Source organism: Phoca vitulina, unplaced genomic scaffold, assembly GCF_004348235.1.
Source record: "Phoca vitulina isolate PV1807 unplaced genomic scaffold, GSC_HSeal_1.0 scaffold3, whole genome shotgun sequence".
Taxonomy (NCBI): domain Eukaryota; kingdom Metazoa; phylum Chordata; class Mammalia; order Carnivora; family Phocidae; genus Phoca; species Phoca vitulina.
The window spans coordinates 6,987,500-7,010,630 of NW_022589706.1; the positions used below are offsets into that span (position 1 = coordinate 6,987,500).

Genomic DNA, 23,131 nt, shown 5'->3' on the forward strand with positions numbered 1-23,131 from the left:
TGAAAAAACATATGCAACAAGCCCACTGCAGGGTAGGGATAGGTTTAAGAAACAAAACAATCAATAAATATTTATCCAATGATTGCTATAAGTAAGTTCAGGAATCAATCTCCAAAATACTGTAGGAATTTTAGTCATGTCTAAAGCATCTCAGCCTCTTCCCCAATACTACACACCCATCCCCCTCAATCTTCCATGAAACTGATTTGAAACCAGACCCAGGATCCCCAATAAGTTCACATTACCAAAGTCCTCCCTTCTCAACTGCATTTTTTTTTAAAGTTGTGTTACAAGAAAACTGAGTCATCATCCCTAAGAAACTGGTGTATCTAGAACATCAATACTGCTAAATTGTTAATGAATGCTATATACACTCTAGAAGAATTTCCCAAAATTTTATAAGAATTTTAGTATTTCTAGGGGTGCCTGGGTGGCTCAGTTGGTTAAGTTGGTTAAGCAGCTGCCTTCGGCTCAGGTCATGATCTCAGGGTCCTGGGACTGAGTCCCATGTCAGGCTCCCTGCTCAGTGGGGAGTCTGCTTCTCACTCTCCCTCTGACCCTCCCCGCTGCTCCTTCTCTCTCTCTCAAACAAATAAATAAAATCTTAAAAAAAAAAAGAACTTTAGTATTTTTACAACTTGCCATTTTAGAATTTATTAAACTATTACATATCTCAAAAATCTGGAAGAATATATATTTGAAATACCTATCTGAAAGAAAAACTTACCTTTATAGAAGCTAATTAATGAAAACATACATGATTTTTAAATTTTATCAAATGTAAAGAATCACCTCTGAAAGTAAAAAAGTTCGGTAATTAGCTAGACAATTAAATAGAAACCCTAAGAATAATGAGAACTGTCAAAATTTTTAAATCCATTCCTTCAAAATTATCTCATTATTAAAAGGCATTACCGTTAATGTTGTCACAGTAGTAAAAGTATTCATCGTTTAGAGAAGGACATGCTGAAACCAAATCCTGTAGGCCTGCACCAGTTACAGTAAGACAACCAGAGAGATTAAGGTGCTCCAAATAAGGCAGCCCTCCTCCCAGAGTCAAAACCCTGTGTAAGAGAAGCAATCCAACAATTAGAATATATTAATCTATGAAAATTTATGTATTCCTATGGCCCACTGGACCACTATTAACAAATCTTTCAATTTGGTAATGAGAAAATTCAAAAATTTCTATAAAACGTGGTAACTCACCTCATCCTTAGGCAGCAATGCATTTAACTGAGAAAAACTTCCTACATTTTTCCTAAGGACATTCAATAAACAAGTCTATAAAATTTCTCTTTATAAGAAACTACAGCAACTCAATCCTTAGAAGTACTGAATCTTGGAATTGTAATCATTCTCCTACAGGTTGTCTAAGTGAAAATTATCAAGAAAATTACTGACTAGTTTTGTCAGTTCCTCAAAGTTAGAGCTAGCATATGATCCAACACATCCTCTCCTAGGTGTACACCCAAGAGAACTGAAAACATATGTTCACATGATAACTTGCAAACAAATACTCATTGCAGCTTCATTCATAATAGCCAAAAGTGGAAACAACCCAAATTTCAATTAATTAAAATGAGTGGATAAATAAGCATTAAACAGCCATAAAGTACTGATACATGCTACCACATGGATTAACTTGAAAACATATGCTAAGTGAAAAAAGCCAGACACAAAAGGCCACATAGTGTATGATTCTATTTAGATGAAATATCCAAAATAGGCAGAATAGGCATAGAGACAGAAAGTAGACTGGTAGTTGCCAGGGGCTGGGGGCAAAGAGGAATGAGGAGTAACTGCTAAAGAGCAGAGGGTTTCCTTATGGTATGATGAAAATGTTTCTGAATCAGTGGTGATGCTTGCCAACCTTGTAAATCTACTGAAACCACTGATTTGTATACTTCAAAAGGATGAACTTAATGGTAAGTGAATTCCATGTCAGTAAAAAATGAAAACCTAATGGTATATCCTAGAAGAATAAAAACATTAATATAAATAGATAAAATGAGAAGTTAGCTAAAATGACAATGGCAGAGCTGAAAAATATCAAGAACAAAATTAAGAACATCAATTTTCTATACAATATTTAAAGCAATATTACAACAGCAAAACTGTGAAAACTGGAACAGTCTATCTTAAAAGGGACGTCAAGAGACTAACAATACAGTAAGTTTAGTTAAAAAAATTAACATGATTGTACAGGTACGTGAAAATTAGGAAGTTAAGTAAAATTGATATCTAAAAACTATGGAAATATTTATATAATCCGTAAAGGACTGCTGACTAGAAAAGACTAGGAGGGGACATTTTAAAGTTTTGTAATTACATGTTTAAAAGAAGAAAGTGATCTATTAAAAACAACTTATCAGGGCATGTGGGTAGCTCAGTCGGTTGAATGTCTGACTCCTGATTTTGGCTCAGGTCATGATCTCAGGGTTGTGGGATCATATCCAGCATCGGGCTCCAGGCTCAGCGGGGAGTCTGCTTGGGATTCTCTCTCTCCCTCTCCCTCTGCCCCTCCCCCCTGCTTGTGCTCGCTCACTCTCTCCCCTCTCTCTCAAATAAATAATTCTTAAAAAAACAAATAAAAACAATCAAAACCCCAAGTCCCAAGGGAGATTTAAATGCATACTTCCCCTTACATTTTGACTGAAAAGAAAAATTATTTCAACTGATTTTTTTTTTTTAAATCATAAATTTCCTTGTCCATCTCTTCAGATTTCTAATTAACAACAGTGGCAGTTCAGGACCTCCCCCAGTGGCTTGACTGAGCCACAGCATTTAGAGACAGTGGTCTTTAAAGAAGACAGTACAAGGTTTAAAGTTAATTCTTTTTTTCCTATAAAGCTGAATAGCTAGCTCATAGTAAGAAATAGAACAGCCTTTAAAAAGTGGTCTGGGGCACCTGGGTGGCTCAGCTGGTTAAGCCTCCAACTCTTGATCTCAGCTCAGGTCTTAATCTCAGGGCCATGAGTTCAAGACCCTCACTGGGCTCCACCCTGGACATGGAGTCTACTTAAAAAAAAAAAAAGTGGTCCTGGGCACCTGGGTGGCTCAGTCAGTTGAGTGGACTCTTGATTTCAGCTCAGGTCAGGATCTCAGCATCATGAAATCGAGCCCAGCACTGGGCTCCATGCTTAGTATGGTGTTTGCTTGAGATTCTCTTCTCTCTCCCTCCCTCTCCCTGCTCCTCTCCCCACTCAAGTGCACACACTCTCTCACTCTAAATAAATAAAATCTTTTTTTTTTAAAGATTTATCTATTCACTTTGAGAGAAAGAGTGTGTGTGAACAGGGTGGGAGTGGGGGAGGTGCAAAGGGAGAGAAAATCTCAAGTAGACTCCCAGCTGAGTGCAGAGCCCGATCTCATGACCCTGAGATTGTGACCTGAGCCCAAAAATCAAGAGTTGGACGCTCAACTGACTGAGCCACCCAGGCGCCCCTAAATTAATAAAATCTTAAAGAAAAAAAAAGTGGTCTGAAAGATCTCAGAAGCTAACTTCAACACAGAGACTGCTCCATTTCCTAAAATTTAAGAATTTTCAGCACACTGAGGACAGACTGCATGGAATATAAAACTTCTTTTCAAAGTGTACTTCAAGAAACCACTTGTGCAGTCACTGACCTCAATGAGCTTAATGGGAAATGAAACAAATCAAAAATAAATATGCAATTATAATACCATATGATGGTCTCCTGGGAACATACAGAAGGGTATTGATGGGGGAGAGAAGGGGAGTCCAAAAAGGTTTCCTATAAGAAGTTTTTTGTTTTGTTTTAAGATTTCTTATTTATTTGACACAGAGAGTGAGAGAGAGCACAAGCAGCAGGAGCGGCAGACAGAGGGAGAGGGAGAAGCAGGCTCCCCATGGAGCAGGGAGCCCGACTCTCGGGCTCGATCCCAGGACCCTGGGATCATGACCTGAGCTGAAGGCAGACACTTAACTGACTGAGCCACCCAGGAGCCCCAAGAAGAGACATTTAAACTGTGACAGAAACGAACAGAAGTTAGCCAATAAATGTACGTTACAGACAGTGCAAATACAGATGTCTAAAGATGAGAAATATGGCGCCTTGAAGGAAGAGAAAATAGTTGAGTATGGCTAGAGAAAGGATGGCTCTGTGGGTGGGTGTGTGTTTGTGACATTTATCTGTTTATTGTCTTTTTTTTGGCAGGGGTGAGAATGTGACCAGGTAAAAATTTAGAGAGTTAAGAAGATAACAAGATATATAAAGATATACATATATAAACTACAGAAGTAATAAGCAAGGGCCAAGAATTCGGACCTAACCAAACTGCAACAAAACTCACTGAAAGGTTTAGATAGAAGAGTAATAACAAGTAAAAAAAATGCATTCTAGGAAGATCACTCTAATCTACCTTTTATCACCAATGCCCAAGTATGTCAGGCACAAGCCTAAACAGTAAAATGCAAGATTAGTAAAATACAGGTTCTGCCCTCAACTAGGGAAAGAAACATTAAACAAAGTATTGACAATACATGCAGTAAGAAAAAAAAAGTTATAGAAATATATACAAGTTACAGAAATATTACAGAGCAGGAAATGATTCAAAAGTAGTAATCTTTAAAGAAAAAGAACAAAATCCAGAATTCAACAATGTATAATTCACACTATCTGGTATCAAATGAAATACTAGACATTCAAAGAATCAGGAAAAAATCAATCAACAGAAACAGACCAATAAATGACAATGATGGGATTAGTAAACCATGACTTTAAAAAAATGCATACAAACCCTGGAGCAAACACTAAATACATGAGGTACTAGCCAACAGAAGAAATAAAACAAGATACTAAAAAGTACGTAATAAATCCAAAAGAAGCAGGAAAAGACAAAACGAAGAAAAGATAAAACAAGAGGAAAACAAACAGCAAGACGATAGGCATAAAAATAACCATATCAATAATTATGTTAAATGTAAATAGCCCAAATAGATCAATTAAATGACAGGGAATACCTGACTGAATTTTAAAAAGTAAGACCTAACAATATATGCTGTCTGCAAAAAATTAAAAGAGCAGTTGCCTTGGGCTCAAGAAGAGAAACAGTAGTGTATAACAAAACAATAATGGCAATGTGAGGGGGTCAAAGAAGGTTGGGAATTTAAACAAGAGGCTACTTTTAATCAGTTAACGGCCAAGATTTATTTCATTCCTATGAAAAACTGAAAATGTTGCATTAAGACTATACACACAACACTATCTGTTCCCTATGGCTTCAATCTACTTTAAAATATTGATTTTCGGGGCACCTGGGTGGCTCAGTGGGTTAAACATTTGCCTTTAGCTCAGGTCATGATCCCAGGGTCCTGGGATAGAGTCCCTCATCACGCTCCCTGCTCAGCGGGGAGTCTGCTTCTCCCTCTCCCTCTGCGTCTCCCCGGCTGCTTGTGCTCTCTCTCTCTCACCCTTTCTCTCTCTCAAATAAAAATCTTTAAAAAAAAAAAATCTTGATTTTTCAATCTATGTTTTTATAGTCAATGCTCTTGTAACAAGCCCCATATAACCAATGTGCCAAAACTCATGCTACCCCATCCCTAAATAGAACATAATGACTAATGCAGGACTGAAAGCTCCCAATTAGCACCTCTGTTCCCACAAACTAAGTTGTATGCACATGTGCGTTTTATTTGTTCTCAAACCTACTGACACCAGTTTTAGTTACTATTGTGATTAATTGAAATAATTTTTATTACTATTATTTTTTAAGTAGGTTCCACACTCAGTGTGGAGCCCAGTGTAGGGCCTGAACTCACAACCCTGAGATCTAGACCTAAGCTGAGATCAAGAGTCCGATGCCTAACCAACTGAGCCATGCAGGTGCCAAAAATTGAAATAATTTTTAAACCAACATAATAAATACAAAAAGGCAGTAACCTCTTCGACATCGGCCACAACAACTTCTTTCAAGACACGTCTCCAAAGGCAAGGGAAACAAAAGTGAAAATGAACTTTTGGGACTTCATCAAGATAAAAAGCTTCTGCACAGCAAAGGAAACAGTCAACAAAACAAAGAGGCAACCCATAGAATGGGAGAAGATATTTGCAAATGACATATCAGATAAAGGACTAGTATCCAAAATCTATAAAGAACTTCTCAAACTCAACACCCAAAAAGCAAATAATCAAGTCAAAAAATGGGCAGAAGACATGGACACTTCTCAAAAGAAGACATACAAATGACTAACAGACACATGAAAAAATGTTCATCATCATTAGCCATCAGGGAAATTCAAATCAAAACCACATTGAGATACCACCTTATACCAGTTAGAATGGCAAAAACTGACAAGGCAAGAAATAACAAATGTTGGAGAGGCTGTGGAGAAAGGACAACCCTCTTACACTGTTGGTGGGAATGCAAGTTGGTACAGCCACTTTGGAAAACAGTGCGGAGATGCCTCAAAAAATTAAAAATAGAGCTACCCTATGACCCAGCAATCGCACTCCTGGGTATTTACCCCAAAGACACAGATGTGGTGAAAAGAAGGGCCATATGCACCCCAAATGTTCATAGCAGCAATGTCCACAATAGCCAAACTGTGGAAAGAGCCGAGATGCCCTTCAACAGATGAATGGATAAAGATGTGGTCCATATATACAATGGAGTATTACTCAGCCATCAGAAAGGGTGAATACCCAACTTTTATATCAACATGGACGGAACTGGAGGAGATTATGCTAAGTGAAGTCAGTCAAGCAGAGAAAGTCAATTATCATATGGTTTCACTTATTTGTGGAACATAAAGAATAGCATGGAGGACATTAAGAGAAGGAAGGGAAAAATGAAGGGGGGAAATCGGAGAGGGAGACAAACCATGAGAGACTATGGACTCAGAGAAACAAACTGAGGGTTTTAGAGGGGAGGGGGGTGGGGGGATTGGTTAGCCTGGTGATGGGTATTAAGGAGGGCACATACTGCATGGAGCACTGGGTGTTATATGAAAACAATGAATCATGAAACACTACATCAAAAACTAATGATGTATTGTATGGTGACTAACATAACAATAAAAAAAAAAGCACACACAAAAAATTTGCATTTATTTCCTTAGCCTTTTTCCCAAGAAATGCATATAAAATGCACTAACTTTATTCCAATCTCTACGCCAAAAATGCTTCTTTTCAAAGCCTTTCCTACTTATCAAATATGAAGGAGCATTCTATGTATTCTCTACTCCATAAACTAACTTTACTTTTCTTCAGAACAGTCTGATATTACATGTTTACGGTCTATTACTACCACTAGATTATAAACTCTATGAAAACAGGGAATTTGTCTTATTTATAGATCCCTAGCAATTAGAACAGAGCAAGTCATGTAGTAGATGCTCAATAAATATTTAAATGATTTAGAAAGATTCCTTCAGGAAACCTGACTAAAAAGGTCATTTGCACTCAGACTGGAGACTTTTTCAGTCAGCCAGCAGTCCAAATGATATCAGATAAGATAGTTCCTGTGTGGTTTCCCATCATCAAAATTAATTCTTCCTTAAATTCAAACTCAGTCAGGGGCACCTGGGTGGTGCAGCTGGTTAAGCATCTGACTCTTGGTTTTGGCTCAGGTCATGATCTCAAGGTCATGAGATCAAGCCCCACATGGGGCTCCATGCTAAGTGAGTGCAGTCTGCTTAAGGCTCTCTCTCCCTCTCCCTCTGCCCCGCCCCACCATGTGCTCTCTCTCTATAAAATAAATAAATCTTTAAAAAAAATTCAAACTCTGGGCGCCTGGGTGGCTCGGTTGGTTAAGCGGCTGCCTTCGGCTCAGGTCATGATCCTGGAGTCCCTGGATCGAGTCCCGCATCGGGCTCCCTGCTCAGCGGGGAGTCTGCTTCTCCCTCTGACCCTCCCCCCCCTCATGTGCTCTCTCTCATTCTCTCTCTCTCAAATAAATAAATAAAATCTTTAAAAAAAAATAAACAAATAAAAAAATAAAAAAAATTCAAACTCAAGTGTTTATTTCAAGGATATCTCATATACAAACTCTTCACCACTAGTTAGTTGCAAAACCATAAGGCAGAAATGTAACTTATTTCCATTGCCAATAGCAGTAAATTTTTTACTTAGTTATTTCTAAGGTTAATATCAAAATTAGTAAGTGCCAAAATCATACTGTGAAATAACAACTAAAAATCACTTTCATGCTTTTTTTCAAATTTCACTTAGGAATTCACTTCCTGCCTTGGAGGGAAGTGGGGATGGAAACTTGTATTCAAATAAAGCCCTATAATTCTGTGCTTTTTGAATTTATTTAAATTCAATTAATTAACATATAATGTATTATTAGTTTCAGATATAGAGTTCAGTAATTCATCAGTCTTATATAATACCCAGTGCTCATTATATCATGTGCCCTCCTTAATGTCCATCACCCATTCCCCCAACCCCTCAACGCGTCCCCTCTATAATTCTGCTTTTAGATGAAATATGCCCCCCTCCTAGCATTTTCCAAACCTTACTAAGAAGTTTCTAAATCCTTTTTCACTAAAAGCAAATAGAAGATACCTCTTAATTATATTAATCAAAATTCTGACTCCCTTTGAAATCGATTTTTAATTATACAGAATTTTTAATAAATTCTGGCTTATTTAAAAATATCCCAACAAAACTAAGAAAACAGGAAAACTGCCACTTGCTCAGATATCACTGCAGCTCTGAAATGTTACAAAAGCTTGTGTTATTTCATTCTTTGAACAATAAAACTGGTCATGTTGAAAATGCAACTGGGGGCACGTGGGTGGCTCAGTTGGTTGAGTGCCTGACTCGACTTCAGCTCAGGTCTTGAATCTCAGGGTACTGAGTTTGGGCCCTACACATTGGACTTCAGGATGGGTATGGAGCCTACTTAAGAAACAATAAAAGTGGCAGCAGCTTTTTCTGCTCATGGGTCCTGTCCCCGTACTTTAATAAAATCACCTTTTTGTACCCCCTCCCAAAAAAAACCACCACAACTACATTAAAAGTAAAAAAAAATTTTTAAACTTAAAAAAATTAAAAATTAAAAAAAAAAGAAAGCGCAACTGAGGGGCGCCTGGCTGGCTCAGTCAGAAGAGCATGCAAGTCTTGATCTCAGGGTTGTGAGTTTGAGTCTCACATTGGGTGTAGAGATTACTTAAAATAAAACTGAATAAAAAGAAAAAGAAAAAATGCAACTGAATGGAGCCACAAATAAGTTTTAATAACGTATAGTGGTAATGGAAAAGATAATGGTATTGGAAAATGAATTATTAGGTTTTAAACTGAACCAAAGATTCCTTTTACTTTAAAACCAATTTACATTCAAAAACAACTTAAACCATATCAGGAATATAATATAAAAATATAATAAAAAAGTTTAAAAAGGAATGAGAATATGGTTGTCTTTTACTTTCTATTGCTTTAACTACAATCTATGCACCTTAGTTTGAACAAAAAGAAAATTAAGGGAATGATGCACAGCAGCCAAACCATAGTAACAGCAGTTACCTCAGGGGAAAACATTCTTGTACACGACTTCTGAAAGATTTTTGCAATAATCTCATATTAAGCATCTTTTATAATGGCAGGGAAGTATTAGGTTTTGTGCTAGATAAATTCTTCATTATAACATATCTGACATCCGATTATTAAAGAAGTCTGGTAATACTCAAATCTACAGTTGACCCTTGAACAACTCGGAGGTAAGCACATCAACAATCCCCACCTCATGCAAGAGAAAATCTGAGTGTAACTTCTGACTCCCAAACCCTTAACTACTAGTAGCCTACTACTGACTAGAAGCCTTACCCATAACATAAACAGTCAATTAACACATATTTTGTATGTTATGTGTATTATATACTGTCTTCTCACAATATAAATATGTAGTCAATTTCCAAAGGCTCATTCATGTCAAAGATACCTAACATCATTACACAGCTGCTACTACTTATTGAAAACCTACTATGTGTCATCTATTCATTTTATATAAGGCTCAGGTTAAGTATTTTAGACAAAGACAGTTATGTAGAAAAGAAAACAGTATCAACCTACACCAAGTCTGTCTGGCCCCAAAGTGAGTGAACCATGGTATTTTCTCCAACATTTTCCATAAGAACACATAACCTAACAGAGCTCCAAGTGGGTCCTATAAAACATGAACTAGAATCTAGCTGCTGAGAAGAGATACCTCTCTGGGCTAATGAGTGTTTCACCTCCACCCTTCCTTGCTCTAAGAAGAAAGAGATCAATTTAATCTACTAAAGATTTTAATGACAAAAAAAAACAGAAAGTAAAATACAGAACTTCTCACATGTAGTCTCTTTATAACTTAAAAAGGCAGTACAAGTAGCTCATGCTCAAAGACCAAAAACTCTAAACTCTGGCTATTCAATTCCAATACAACTCAACAGTGCTTTTTGTAAAAACTTAAGGCTATATAATGGCACTAAATTACTTCTACAGACATTCTACAGTTTCCAAAAATCCCCAATATAAAACCATGACTCATTTAAGTTAAAGAAAATCCTAAATGATGAAATAAATGTAATTCTGCACCCCTTTAGTAGGCCAAATTCTAGTATTAATGCCAATAAATTAGTATAGAATTATTTTCTTTTCAAAAACCTTTACAAAGATCCCTTTTTCTGCTAACTTTCCTATAAATTTAAAATCGGATTTTATTTATAGAAGTTTAACTGAAAACAACATTTTGTAATTTTAAATTTTTGTAAATTATTAAACCATATGGGTACATATGGGTACATTTGAAATACGTATTTTTTAAGGACCTCGCTCCTTAAAGAATACAGAAAGCTACTCAAAAAATACTATTTTTCTGCTTTTCTGCCTTCCACTTATATATCACCAACCTACTTTTATAAACTTATATCCAACTATCGCCCAGTACGTATCCTTTACTACAACCAAACTGGATACCAAGTCTCTAGACGTTCCCTATTGAGTCCAACTTAATCTGCTAAAGATCATATCTCTGAGAAAAGAAGAATATTAGGCTTTATGTTGGATGAAATTTCATTGTTTAACATGTCTAGCACCCCATTATTAAAGAACCTTAATAAAATTCAAGTCTATTACAGGGTAAGAGAAAACACATAAACAATTTCCAAAAGTTCCTATCAAAGATAATGAAATAATTATTGCACATTATTAATGCTGAGAACAGCCGTACAACAAAATAACAATAAAAGCAACTACAACAGCGCTTTACTACTGCATGTACTGTGTGCTCAAGTATTCCCCACTGCTTGGAATGAATGTCTGCTCCAACTGCCACCTATCAAAATCCTTCGTTTTTCCTCAAGATTCAATTCAGTGTCATTTCTTAATTTTTTCCTTTTTTTTTTTTTTTAAGTAGGCGCTCCCCCTCCATGTCCAATGTGGGGCTTGAACTCACAACCCTGAGATCAAGAGTCAGATGCTCTGTTGACTGACCCAGACAGGCACCCTTCCTCATTAAATTTCCTGATCATTTACTACAATTGAATGAAGGGTCTCTCTCTCTCTCCTTTGATCCCCACAGAATCTTTATTCGATATCCCTTACAGAGTGTACAAAACTAATACACAGCAACAGAATATGGTATACATTATTTTCTTCTCTGTTACAAGCCCTTGAGGGAAAAACTATCATCTCATTTATCTTTTCACCCACTAAAGCACCTTAGAAAATTTGGAGGCATTTGCTAAGTATTGATTAAACTCAATGTTCTAGGCGCCTGGGTGGCTCAATTGGTTAAGTGTTTGCCTCCGGCTCAGGTCAGGATCCCAGGGTCCTGGGATCGAGCCCCGCATTGGGCTCCCTGCTCAGCAGGGAGTCTGCTTCTCCCTCTGCCCTTCCCCATCTTATGCGCGCACACGCACTCTCTCTCTCTGAAAAATAAACAAAAATTCTTTAAAAAAAAAACAAAATAAACTCTTAATGTTCTGTATATCACAAAGAATTTACATGGACTGAAATGAAACTTCGAGCTCAAGTTATATTGTTCTAATGCTTTGAACTAGGACAGATTCTGGTTAACTCTTTCGGTTAAACAAATCAGCTAAAAGGAATGACTTAGACTGAAATTTTCATATTCCATTTGAGAATGTAAGCATGTCCATTTCTTAATATTCTGCAACTGATTACTTACCTGAGACCATGGTCTGTGATTTGATAACATCCAGACAGACTGAGAAAGAGAAGTACACGTCCAGTCTCTTGATCAGATTTTTCACTCCCAGAGTAAATTAAGTCTTTTCCTCTAAGCAATCTAGTCCTTGATGCTTTTTTACACAATGCAGAAGACTCTGGGAGTGCTGACATAGTTCTTAGAGCTGTTCCTGTACAACAAAACGAATGACCACAATATGCAAAGGCTGGAGAAGCACAATGCTGTTGCCAACAGACACTAGTCCTTAGTCCAACAATATCTTTACTGTAACAACCAGCGGAGGAACAACTAAAGTTGGATGCTGTTTCCATGACACAAAGACTTTCAACATTTCTATGTCTCCATTCTACAGCATCTTCAATATCAGCCAAATCTTCAGCATCTAACATCCACACATATGGAGAAGTGAAACTGTCAGAAGAAACAGGCTTAGTCCAGGGGTGTTCATTATCCATTTCTTCTCCAATACCTTTGTTAGTTAAATCGTGCAAACAAGCATACGGCTTGGTGGACTGCATGGTAATGTCTTTATTCTTCCATGTAGTCGAAGTAATTTTGCTCGTAGAAGTTTTTAAAAGGCCACTCTGATGAGATGTCAGAATTCCAAGGGCTCTAGAGATCTTCTCTAGAGCCACATCTGTGATTTTTTCACATCCAGACAGATCAAGATGCCGAAGACTCTGGCAGCAACCAAGCCAAGACCAACTATAATTAAGAAATAATAAGACTATCAGTGGATATTGTTAAAATCTTCAAAAGCATTTGACTGTGAGTAGATAGAAACTAGAAGATTTAAAATCTAATATAATCAAATATTTACTGAATATCTACTGTGAGGCATCATTTTAGATGCTAGGGATAGGAAAAGACAGTAAGAGTAATTAGGGTCTAAGAGTATTGCTAACCTAACAGAAGGGTAGGAGAGGAGAAAGGTATAGAAGGGAGAGACTTCACTTATTATTCCAAAAAGTAACCAGGAGGAAAGGCTGTACAAACACCAAAGAAAGAATAACTAATGATTAAAGGAGGAAGATCCAGAAGAAACAAAGTCTAGGAACTGGGAGAGAATTGGCCATAGCCAGAGAAAGGTACACCTCTCCCTCTGAAACAGGAAGAGAGATGCTGATATAAATGCTAGGGTGGGAAAGAGAAGGGTGAGGTAGAATAAGAAGGAAAGTGATGGCATCTAAGGAAATAAAACCTGTGAAAATTGTAGCTTGAGGAAAGTGTTAAAGTTCCAGAATATGAAGAATGTAAGAGAAAGCTTTGCCAAATGGCATTTGGAGCCCAGATGAAATTGGAAACTTCTTAAAAACATATAGTGCCAGGGGCGCCTGGGTGGCTCAGTCGTTAAGCGTCTGCCTTCGGCTCAGGTCATGATCCCAGGGTCCTGGGATCGAGCCCCGCATCAGGCTCCCTGCTCCGCGGGAAGCCTGCTTCTCTCTCTCCCACTCCCCCTGCTTGTGTTCCCTCTCTCACTGTGTCTCTCTGTCAAATAAATAAATAAAATCTTTAAAAAAAAAAAACAAAAAACATATAGTGCCAATCTACGCTGACTGCCCAGCAAGGCTCAAAGGTCTAGACACAGTAACAGGATTATAAAGATGACAGGATGATGCAAATGGAATTTCTGGATCAGCTGGACCCTATGGACAAAGAAGCAAAGAACTGGAGGGTACTATCAAGTTATAGTCATACATGACTGAGATCTGAAAGTAAAAAAAATAATACAATTAAACTGTAATTATGGAAACGAACTACAGAACAATTCTACTAATTCATAGGTAGAAATAAATTATAATACTGAAATACTCAAAAATAACTAACCTGTCAAATGCAGAATCTGAAATGTCAGTCTGGGTCAGATCCAGATGCTCCAAGTTAGGACAAAGTTCTAAAATCTGCCTAACCTAAGGTGGGGAGGGTGGATTAAGAAAGATACAACTTTTAGTAAATAACATAAGCCAGTGGTTCTCAAGCTTTTGGGCATGTAAACATCACTTCAATTCTGTTTTACTATATTCTGGACTCAAACTCTGGAGAATCTATTTTAATAACCATGAGATTAGACCCAGGAAATTTACATTTTTAAGGAATACCCAAGGAGATTCTAATGTAGGACATTACAAGACAGACTTGTAAAACAGTTATTTAATCTCACTTGCCTGTTTTACCAAGCCTTACATATAAGGAATCATAAAAAACTGGGTTTCATCACTTAACTTAGTATCTGTGAAACTGAATAAATTGTTTGTCTCCTAGTCTGTTTCCTTTTCTATAATGTGTAGACAGTACCTATATACCAAAATTACTATGAAAACTGAAATTAAATAACATGAAAAGTTAGCAGTGCATGCCTGCCCTTGGGAAGACACTCTCATGGGTAAACAGCTTTTTTTTTTTTTTCCCTTCATTAAATTCAGGAATAAGTAAAACAAATTTAGATCACTGCTACTTTTTCTTAATACCCAAACTAGTGCTAATTTATACATACCATTTTGCTGGAAACTGCAGAGCTGTATGCTAATACTATAGTTTTTACTGAAGTTCCAACATATGGCAGAATGTTATGAATTAAGCCATGAAGTAAACGTTTTTCCATTTGTGCAATGCTGATAGCAATCGATTCCTCTGCAGACTCTTCTGTAAAATGAATTCAAAAATCTAAGAATTTGATACCACTAATTATAACTAGGCTACTCAAGGAATCACCAAGTCATTAAATATAAAATACTTTTTGCTATTCTTTTTTTTTTTTTAAAGTAGGCTCCATGTCCAGTGTGGAGCCCAACGCAGGGCTTGAACACATGACCCTGAAATCAAGACCCAAGCTATGATCAAGAGTCAGGCGCCGCCTTTTCCCTCTCTCTTTCTCTTTTTTTTTAATACTTTATGCTATTCTTAAACTCCCTTATGTATGCAAAGCAACTTCAATGGACAAGGTCTCACTCACCAGAACTTAATATTCAACATGTCTGACATCAACTAAAAAGAGACAAAAGGAAAAAAAAACTTTTTAATGAGAATGAAGGGAAGATTTTTTTTCACTTGCTTCAAGGTTGAAGGTGATTAGGAAGTATAGCAGAGAGAGAAAAATAACTCCAGTTTCAGGAACTTGAAAAAGTTTTGGAAAAAAAACTGAATATTTAAAAGAATAGTAGAAGCTCTTCAAGAAAATACAGGATGTTAAAAGAAAAATGACAATGATAAAAAGTATCATTTGTTATTTTAGAAAAATAAAAGGTACACAGAGCTAAAAGGGATTTAAAACAATTGAGCCTGGTCATAACGAATCAAACAAAAGTACTTAGAATTTTTAAGAAGCATGGCTTTTGATTTTTGCTTAATAACTTCTGTAGAGCTTAGATGTTTATAATAGGATGCCACCCTGTTAACCACCAACACAACAAAAACACTACAAACTCCAATTTGATATAAGGGAAAAAAATACACCAACTACACTAAAAAGAATGAATTAATAATTGTATCACCTTTCTCAGGACACTATTATTATTATGTTTACCTAAAGACCTAATCTGAATGTCTCTAAATATAAAATAGTTTAACAGAATAAATTAAGAAAGTATCATTTTTAAGACAGTCTCATTTAAAATAAAACTGAGTGTGGCTAAGAAATGAAATATGAAAAGAAAAGTTCTGAATTTGTGACTAATGGTTCCATATTTACAGATTTACCTAAATTTCTTGTTTAGGGTGCCTGGGTGGCTCAGATGGTTAAACATCTACCTTCGGTTCGGGTCATGATCTCAGGGTCCTGGGATCGAGTCCCGCATCGGGCTCCCAGCTCAGTAGGGAGCCTGCTTCTCACTCTGCCTCTCTCTGTCTCTTATGAATAAATAAATAAAATCTTTAAATTTCTTGTTTAGTCAGACATATGTGTAAAGTGCAGAGATAAAAATGACTTTTAGCAAACCCTATTTATTCTACTATAATTTTATTCCCAAATAATTCTTTTGTTTCTGTGGTCCTCTCTATCTAAATCTGTATTATTTACTGTGAAATCCTTAAAAAGAAACAAAAAAGAAATTAAACATCCTACGAAGAACAGTATCTTCCTGCAAGACTAGTAAAGACAACTAAACTAAAAAAGCACTAACATGAAACACAGTTTGTAGATCCAAAGTTTAGTCTTAGATACACCAAACAGCTGAACACATATATTACCTTAACAAGGCTCAATCATTACAGCCTTAACCTTTACCTTCAATGTGAATCTTATTGATAAGCATTCTTTGGCTATCCTCAAGCGTTGACACAAATACGCTGTTTGGTAAAGACTTTTAAAACTCACATGGGTTTTACTCAGATTTCTCAGAGGACCTTAACTAATCACCCTACTTAAAATTTTAATTTCTTTCCTCTCTTCCTGGCACTTCATTTTTCTCCGTGGCACCTGACACTATCCAATACAGCATATATATTTTGCCTGGGTTTGTTTATCTCCCCTCTCCAAAAAAAAAATTTTTTTTTTTTTAGGTTTTATTTATTTGAGAGAGAGGGAGAGAGAGGGAGTTAAAAAGCAGGTGGAGGGGCAGAGGGAGACAAGTGAGGAAGAAGCAGATTCCTGGCTGAGCAAGGAGCCCAATGTGGGGCTTGATCCCAGGACCCTGAGATCATGACCTGTGCCAAAGGCAGATGCTTAACTGAATGAGCCACCCAGGCGCCCCTCCCCTCTCCAAATTTTAAGGCCAAGGATTTTTTTTTTCCTATTTCCTTCACTATTAACCTCATGCCCAAGAAAGTTCTTGCCACAGGGTAAGCATATCACCAAATCTAGCTGGAACAGACCTTTTCCTTATGTAGCATCCTCTAAATGTTCAAAACTGTAACACAATGCGGTGACTTCATTTCACAGAAGTTGTACTGAAATAATAATCTTTATATTTATACTCTTTTTCCACGTGTTTAGTTCTTTTGCCAAACCAGCTTACTATTTTTTAAGATTTATTTATTTATTTTGAGGTGCGGGGAGAGGGAGAGAAACTCAAGCAGACTCCCCACCGAGCACGGAGCCTGACACAGGGCTGGATCCCACAACCCTGAGATCACCACCTGAGCAGAAACCAAGAGTCAGAAGCTCAGCCAACTGTACCATCAAGGCGCCGCCAGCTTAGTATTTTTTAAGTGGGCAAGTTATAAACAAAAATTCCCTATAGTTTCAGTTTTACCAGGTATTAGAATATCTTATCTGTTGGGTTTTTTTTTTCATGATTTCACCATCTTTTAGTAATTATTTCCTAGAACAGTTGTATCTCCCTCCTCCACACTCCCAAATAGTGTCTTTCTGCACCTCTATTGTGGCATTTTTTATTATATACCTTGAATTAACAATTAACTATTCTAGGGGCGCCTGGGTGGCTCAGACATTAAGCATCTGCCTTCAGCTCAGGTCAGGATCCCAGGGTCCTGGTATCAAGCCCCGCATCGGGCTCCCTGCTCAGCGGGAAACCTGCCTCTCCCTCTCCCACTCCCCCTGCTTGTGTTCCCTCTCTCGCTGTGTCTCTCTTTGTCAAATAAATAAATAAAATCTTAAAAAAAAAAAAGAATTACCTATTCTAAATTCTCTCCCATATGAGTTCTTTAAGGGTTGGGATAAAGTCTTAGTCACCCTTCAATTCTCCCACAGTGCTTACAGAACAGCTACACTAGTTATTATAATCCCTCGTCATTTACAGAGAATTTTCATATATACATTACTTCTTGATTCCACAACAACACTGTGAGGCAAGTGCTGTGACTGTTTACAAATGAATAAACAGATTCAACAGCTTCGTGCTCCTTCCTCTGGGCCACGATGACTCAGTAAATATTGCTGAACTGATCAAATAAAATGGTCCTAAAAAACACACTGTAAACCGCAAAGTGCTATAATGAATGTACATTACTTCAATAAGGAGAACAAACATTATTTTTTGATTTAAGCATTTAAATATAAAAACAGATGGGAAATAACCCTATATACACTTAAACAGAATAAATTTTAAATTTGTTTATTATTCTTTCAAATTTTACAAAGTTGGGGTGCCTGGGTGGCTCAGTTGTTAAGCGTCTGCCTTCGGCTCAGGTCATGATCCCAGGGTCCTGGGATGGAGCCCCGCATCGGGCTCCCTGCTCTGCGGGAAGCCTGCTTCTCCCTCTCCCACTCCCCCTGCTTGTGTTCCCTCTCTCGCTGTGTATCTCTCTGTCAAATAAATAAATAAATCTTTAAAAAAAAAAATGTTTTACAAAGTAGCAGGCTTATAAACTCCAATTTCTTTAGAATTGTAATCTTAACACCTAATAATTTATAAGCACTTAACTGTTAAATATAGTATTAATTACTAAAGAACCATGTACTAATTTTAATTCCAAACACAGCTTACCAGATTCATCTATATCAGCATCTTCATCCCACTCCTGAAAAGCACGACTTTCATCTTTTCTGTTTTTCACCCATTCCTCATCAGGTTCAGTATCAAGTTCAGTTGCTGGACCACTATACCAGTCACCTACTCAACAAATAAATAAAGAGGAACAAAATAAGATTAGACTGGCTACCATTACCAAAAAAAAAAAAAAAAAAAAAAAAATTACCTCTTTACAATAAAAATCTCTGCACACAGAAAATACTTGAGCTCTAAGCAATGGGCCAGCAATTGTTAGAAATGTTCAATTATGGTTTAAAAATTACACTTAATATGCAAAGGAATTTCAGACATACAAAAAAGAATTATGAAAAGTAATTATCAACAGTCTTACATGCAATTTTAGAAATCATTGAAAAGAACTTAACCTTTTTCCCCTACTGTGGCTTCACACTGGCACCAGCAATACCCTCCAAATGATGATAGCTAATAAACAAAAGTAAGCAAAGACTTTCTGCTCAGTAGTGAATAGTCGGCAATTCAGCAATAGGTAGGAACATAGTCAAAGGGGAAAGATTAAGGTAAAGCTAAATCATAAATTTAAAGATCCTGGAGAATATACTGCAATTAAATTACACAATTGTGAAGTGAGAGACAATGCGGAATTAATTTATTGAACTCTTAGTATTACATCTAAATTACAATTTCTCAATCTTAACAGTACTGACATTCCGGGCTGGGTAATTCTTTGCTGTGGGGAGCTGTACTGTGCACTGAAGTAAAGTGTTTAGCAGCAACCCTGGCCTCTACTCACTGGAGGCTTGTAAAATCCCCCAAAATGGGACAAACAAAAATGTCTTCACAGACATTTCAAAATGTTCCCTGGATGGTGGTAAAATAAATTCTGACTGAGAGTCACCAGAAACAAGCACCATAGGGGCGCCTGGGTGGCTCAGACGGTTAAGCGTCTGCCTTCGGCTCAGGTCATGGTCCCAGGGTCCTGGGATCGAGTCCCGCATCGGGCTCCCTGCTCAGCGGGAAGCCTGCTTCTCCCTCTGCCTCTCTCTCTCTCTGACTCTCATGAATAAATAAAACATTTAAAAAAATTAAAAAAAATTTTAAAAAAAAGGAAACAAACACCATAAATAAATTTAAAAAAAAAGATTTTTATTAAAACTTTTTGTTTAAACATATAAAAAACAAAAAAGAGAAGCACAGTTAAGATCTGGTTAAGGTTGGCCGACCTCGTGGCGCAACGGTAGCGCGTCTGACTCCAAGATCTGGTTAAGGTCACAGAGGTCTTGTACAGCATTTTTACATTTGATCTTTACATCAAATAGTACCTAATTATGTATTAATCCCTATTAATTAGTTACTAATAATTAAAAATATAGCTAAACAAAAAAGTATTAAATATATCCATATTTGCCTTCTCAATGTTTCATTTTACTAAATAGGAAAATTTATTCTACATAAAGTAATAATTCTAATCATTTAATAAGTCTACCCAATACTTCAAATAGCTTTGCTCAAAAAATAAATATCTAACAACAGCTATTTTAAGGGTGCTATATATTAACATAAAAATTAATTTTTTAAATTCAATTTATAATTTAATTATGTGAGAAATATGTATCTCCATGTCTAAGTGACAAATTATAGAAAACAAAAACATTTAAATGTGAAGTTAAAACAGTCACTTAGAAGAAACTTTTAATTCAGTTTCATATAGAAAAACATATGCCATATTACTTGCTTTTACTCCATGACTGCACTATATGCTCATGAAAAGGAAATTTTCTTAGTTTACATGTAAAAGTAACTTACCACAATGAAATAAATATGAAATTGTGATTTAGAATGAGGCATTACCAATCACAAAAAAAATGCTAAAGACAAAACAGGTTCAGTTATTTTGAGCCACTACCAAGGCAGCCATAATGGTGCCCCATCTTTAAATTTTATAGAATTTATTCTATATTTTTAAATAATCTAATTATTTAAAGCTGTTCTGACAACCTATTAATTTCATTTTAACTCCAAATATAGGCAAAAGTAGAAGTAGCATTTAATAAGTAGCATAATGAATACCCATGACCTCATCACTTATCTTCAACAATTATCAACATTTTGCCAATTATTTTGCATTCCCTTCCCTATTTTTTTCTTAATTATCTTAAAAGAAATTGCACACATCACATAAATCACCCACGAATACTTCAGCATTGCTAGTTTTTCAAAAGTGTTTACAAAAAACACATCATCTGACTGTGAAATCTACTTTTTGGTTGACCTCTCAGAATTTCCCTCCCTGACCCTGCTTATTAATGTCTACAAGTAATCATTTTAAAAAATAGATTGAAGTAATTTTTAAAACAAACTAAAAGTCTCATTTACCTACCTCTAGCCCAATGAACAGGGTAAAGATGTTTCCAAAGCGATCCAGTTTTTGCGAGCTGAGACCATTTAGTGCTTACTTGACTGCATCGACACAATTCTTGAGGATTAAGATAACTGAAAATTGACAGCATTACCTCAGGAGGAAGATGGGTTATACCTGTGGATTGTTCTGACACTTCCGCTTCTGAAATAAAAAAAAAAAAAGAAAAACTTTAACATTAAAGGCTGTAAGAACAAATGCAGTAAGAAATTACAATCACATTTCTATAAATAAAATCCAGTGCCTAAAGTCCACTCCTTCCTGCTTTCAAGATGTGAAAAGGAAAGAACATGGATTAGTGGTAACATGGGGATGTTCAACTTGTTAAGAACCCGTAGGGTTAAACTATCATGGCCCAAATCATACTTCATCAGTGGGAGCTACAATAATGAACACAGAATTGACTTCCTCTTACAAAGGCGTCACAGAAAAAACAATACTCACTTTGTAGCATAAGAAGCATCATTTGAAAAAGGAACCCAGCAGGTTATACAGCTTCAAGTGTAGAGTCGGCCAGATTATGACATCTCCAAGGCATTTTTAATGACACACACAAATCTCACAACACGTTCCATTCATGTATTAGGACTCCTGTCAATATTTTCCTTGTGTTCCCTCTCTGATTTTCACATTTGGTATAAGAGGTCTGTGAAATCTAACTTCTGTAACCACAGGTGGCCAAACCTACTACTATTTGTGAGCCAGTTGAGACCATGTAAACATTTCTAATGTTGGTGTACATTTATCAGCAATCTTTTGTCAGCAACTGTTTTAAAAAACAGTCATTGAGGGACGCCTGGGTGGCTCAGTCATTAAGCGTCTGCCTTCGGCTCAGGTCATGATCCCAGGGTCCTGGGACTGAGCCCTGCATCAGGCTCCCTGCTCAGCGGAAGCCTGCTTCTCCCTCTCCCATTCCCCTTGCTTGTGTTCCCTCTCTTACTGTGTCTCTCTGTCAAATAAATAAAATCTTAAAAAAAAAAAAAAAAAAACCAGTCATTAAATGTCCAATTTCCTATAATGAATTACTTCATTAGCAATTTTCAAAAAAATGCAAATGAAGTGCTACAATACAGACTACAAACTACAAGATATTCATCAATAAGGACTGCAAAGAATTTGAGGTACACTGTATATCTGATTTGCCCTCACAAAGCAACTTAAATACAGAAATGCTATGATCAAATTACTTTAACCTAACCCTTTTCAAATGGCAAATATTTAATCATAATACAGCTATAATTTGCTTTGAAGGAGTGGGAAAACTAAATGTAGTAAGTGTGATGCTTTTAAATCCCATGTTATAATTACAATTAAACTAGACACAACAGGTCTTGGCTTGGTGTCTAAGGCACAAGCTGCATTTCAGAGTGAGCACACAAGCTTTATGGGTTTAATTATAGGTTCACCTATAAAAACATTTTTGTTTCAACATGCATCTCACCTACTTTGTTAAATGAAGAGAAAAGGACCAATTTCAAAGAATTTTAAGCTATTTTAAGAGGAATGTCACTGATACTGCCCATCTAGAAGCAGAAAAGAAATTTTTACTAGCCTGAGGATGCCAATTTTCTTTAATGATGTTTTAAAAGGCAAAGCTATCAAAGATCAATAATAAATATGAGGAAGTAGTCTATGAAGAAAAAAGGCAAGCATACTTTATTTGCATTTCTCATTTGTTTTCTCAAAGTAACTGTACATAGAAAAACAATGCCTCTCATACTTGCTCCCGTGTATTACTGGATATAAGCTAAGAGAATGACACATGGAAAAGGATGGAAATAAAGCTATAAGCATAACTGATTTTAAAGACTGATGGAAAAAACAAGGAAAGATAAAATCAGTCACTATGGTCAATGGAGCTCAGAAAGCTGGATGATGGGAGGGGAAAAAAAAGGAAAGCTGGATGATACTGCAAAAGTGCTCTGTGTATGATAGCGTTCAATAATTCTAATTGACCAAAATAATAATAATTATTATTATTACTACATAAGTTCCTTTAAGAAACACTATACTGCACGTGGCCCAACACTACATTGCATATGGGATGTTAAATTATCATAAATCACACCAAATTTTTAGAAACCACTGTCTTCGGGGCGCCTGGGTGGCTCAGTTGCTTAAGCGTCAGCCTTCAGCTCAGGGGCCTGGGATTGAGCCCCACATCAGG

The 23,131-nt window shown here is 36.5% G+C and overlaps 1 protein-coding gene across 1 annotated transcript in view; it reads right to left on the reverse strand.

Annotated features, from left to right (window-relative positions):
* FBXL5 (F-box and leucine rich repeat protein 5) overlaps nucleotides 1–23,131 on the reverse strand; it is a 44,751-nt gene that overhangs the window by 6,733 nt on the left and 14,887 nt on the right. The window contains exons 5-10 of the mRNA XM_032400001.1: nucleotides 20,926–21,108; nucleotides 18,543–18,668; nucleotides 14,654–14,802; nucleotides 13,987–14,069; nucleotides 12,139–12,864; nucleotides 916–1,064 (exon numbers count right to left, since the gene is read on the reverse strand). Of these exons, the coding sequence (XP_032255892.1) occupies nucleotides 916–1,064; nucleotides 12,139–12,864; nucleotides 13,987–14,069; nucleotides 14,654–14,802; nucleotides 18,543–18,668; nucleotides 20,926–21,108 (1,416 nt within the window). The remainder of the gene's footprint in view (nucleotides 1–915; nucleotides 1,065–12,138; nucleotides 12,865–13,986; nucleotides 14,070–14,653; nucleotides 14,803–18,542; nucleotides 18,669–20,925; nucleotides 21,109–23,131) is intronic.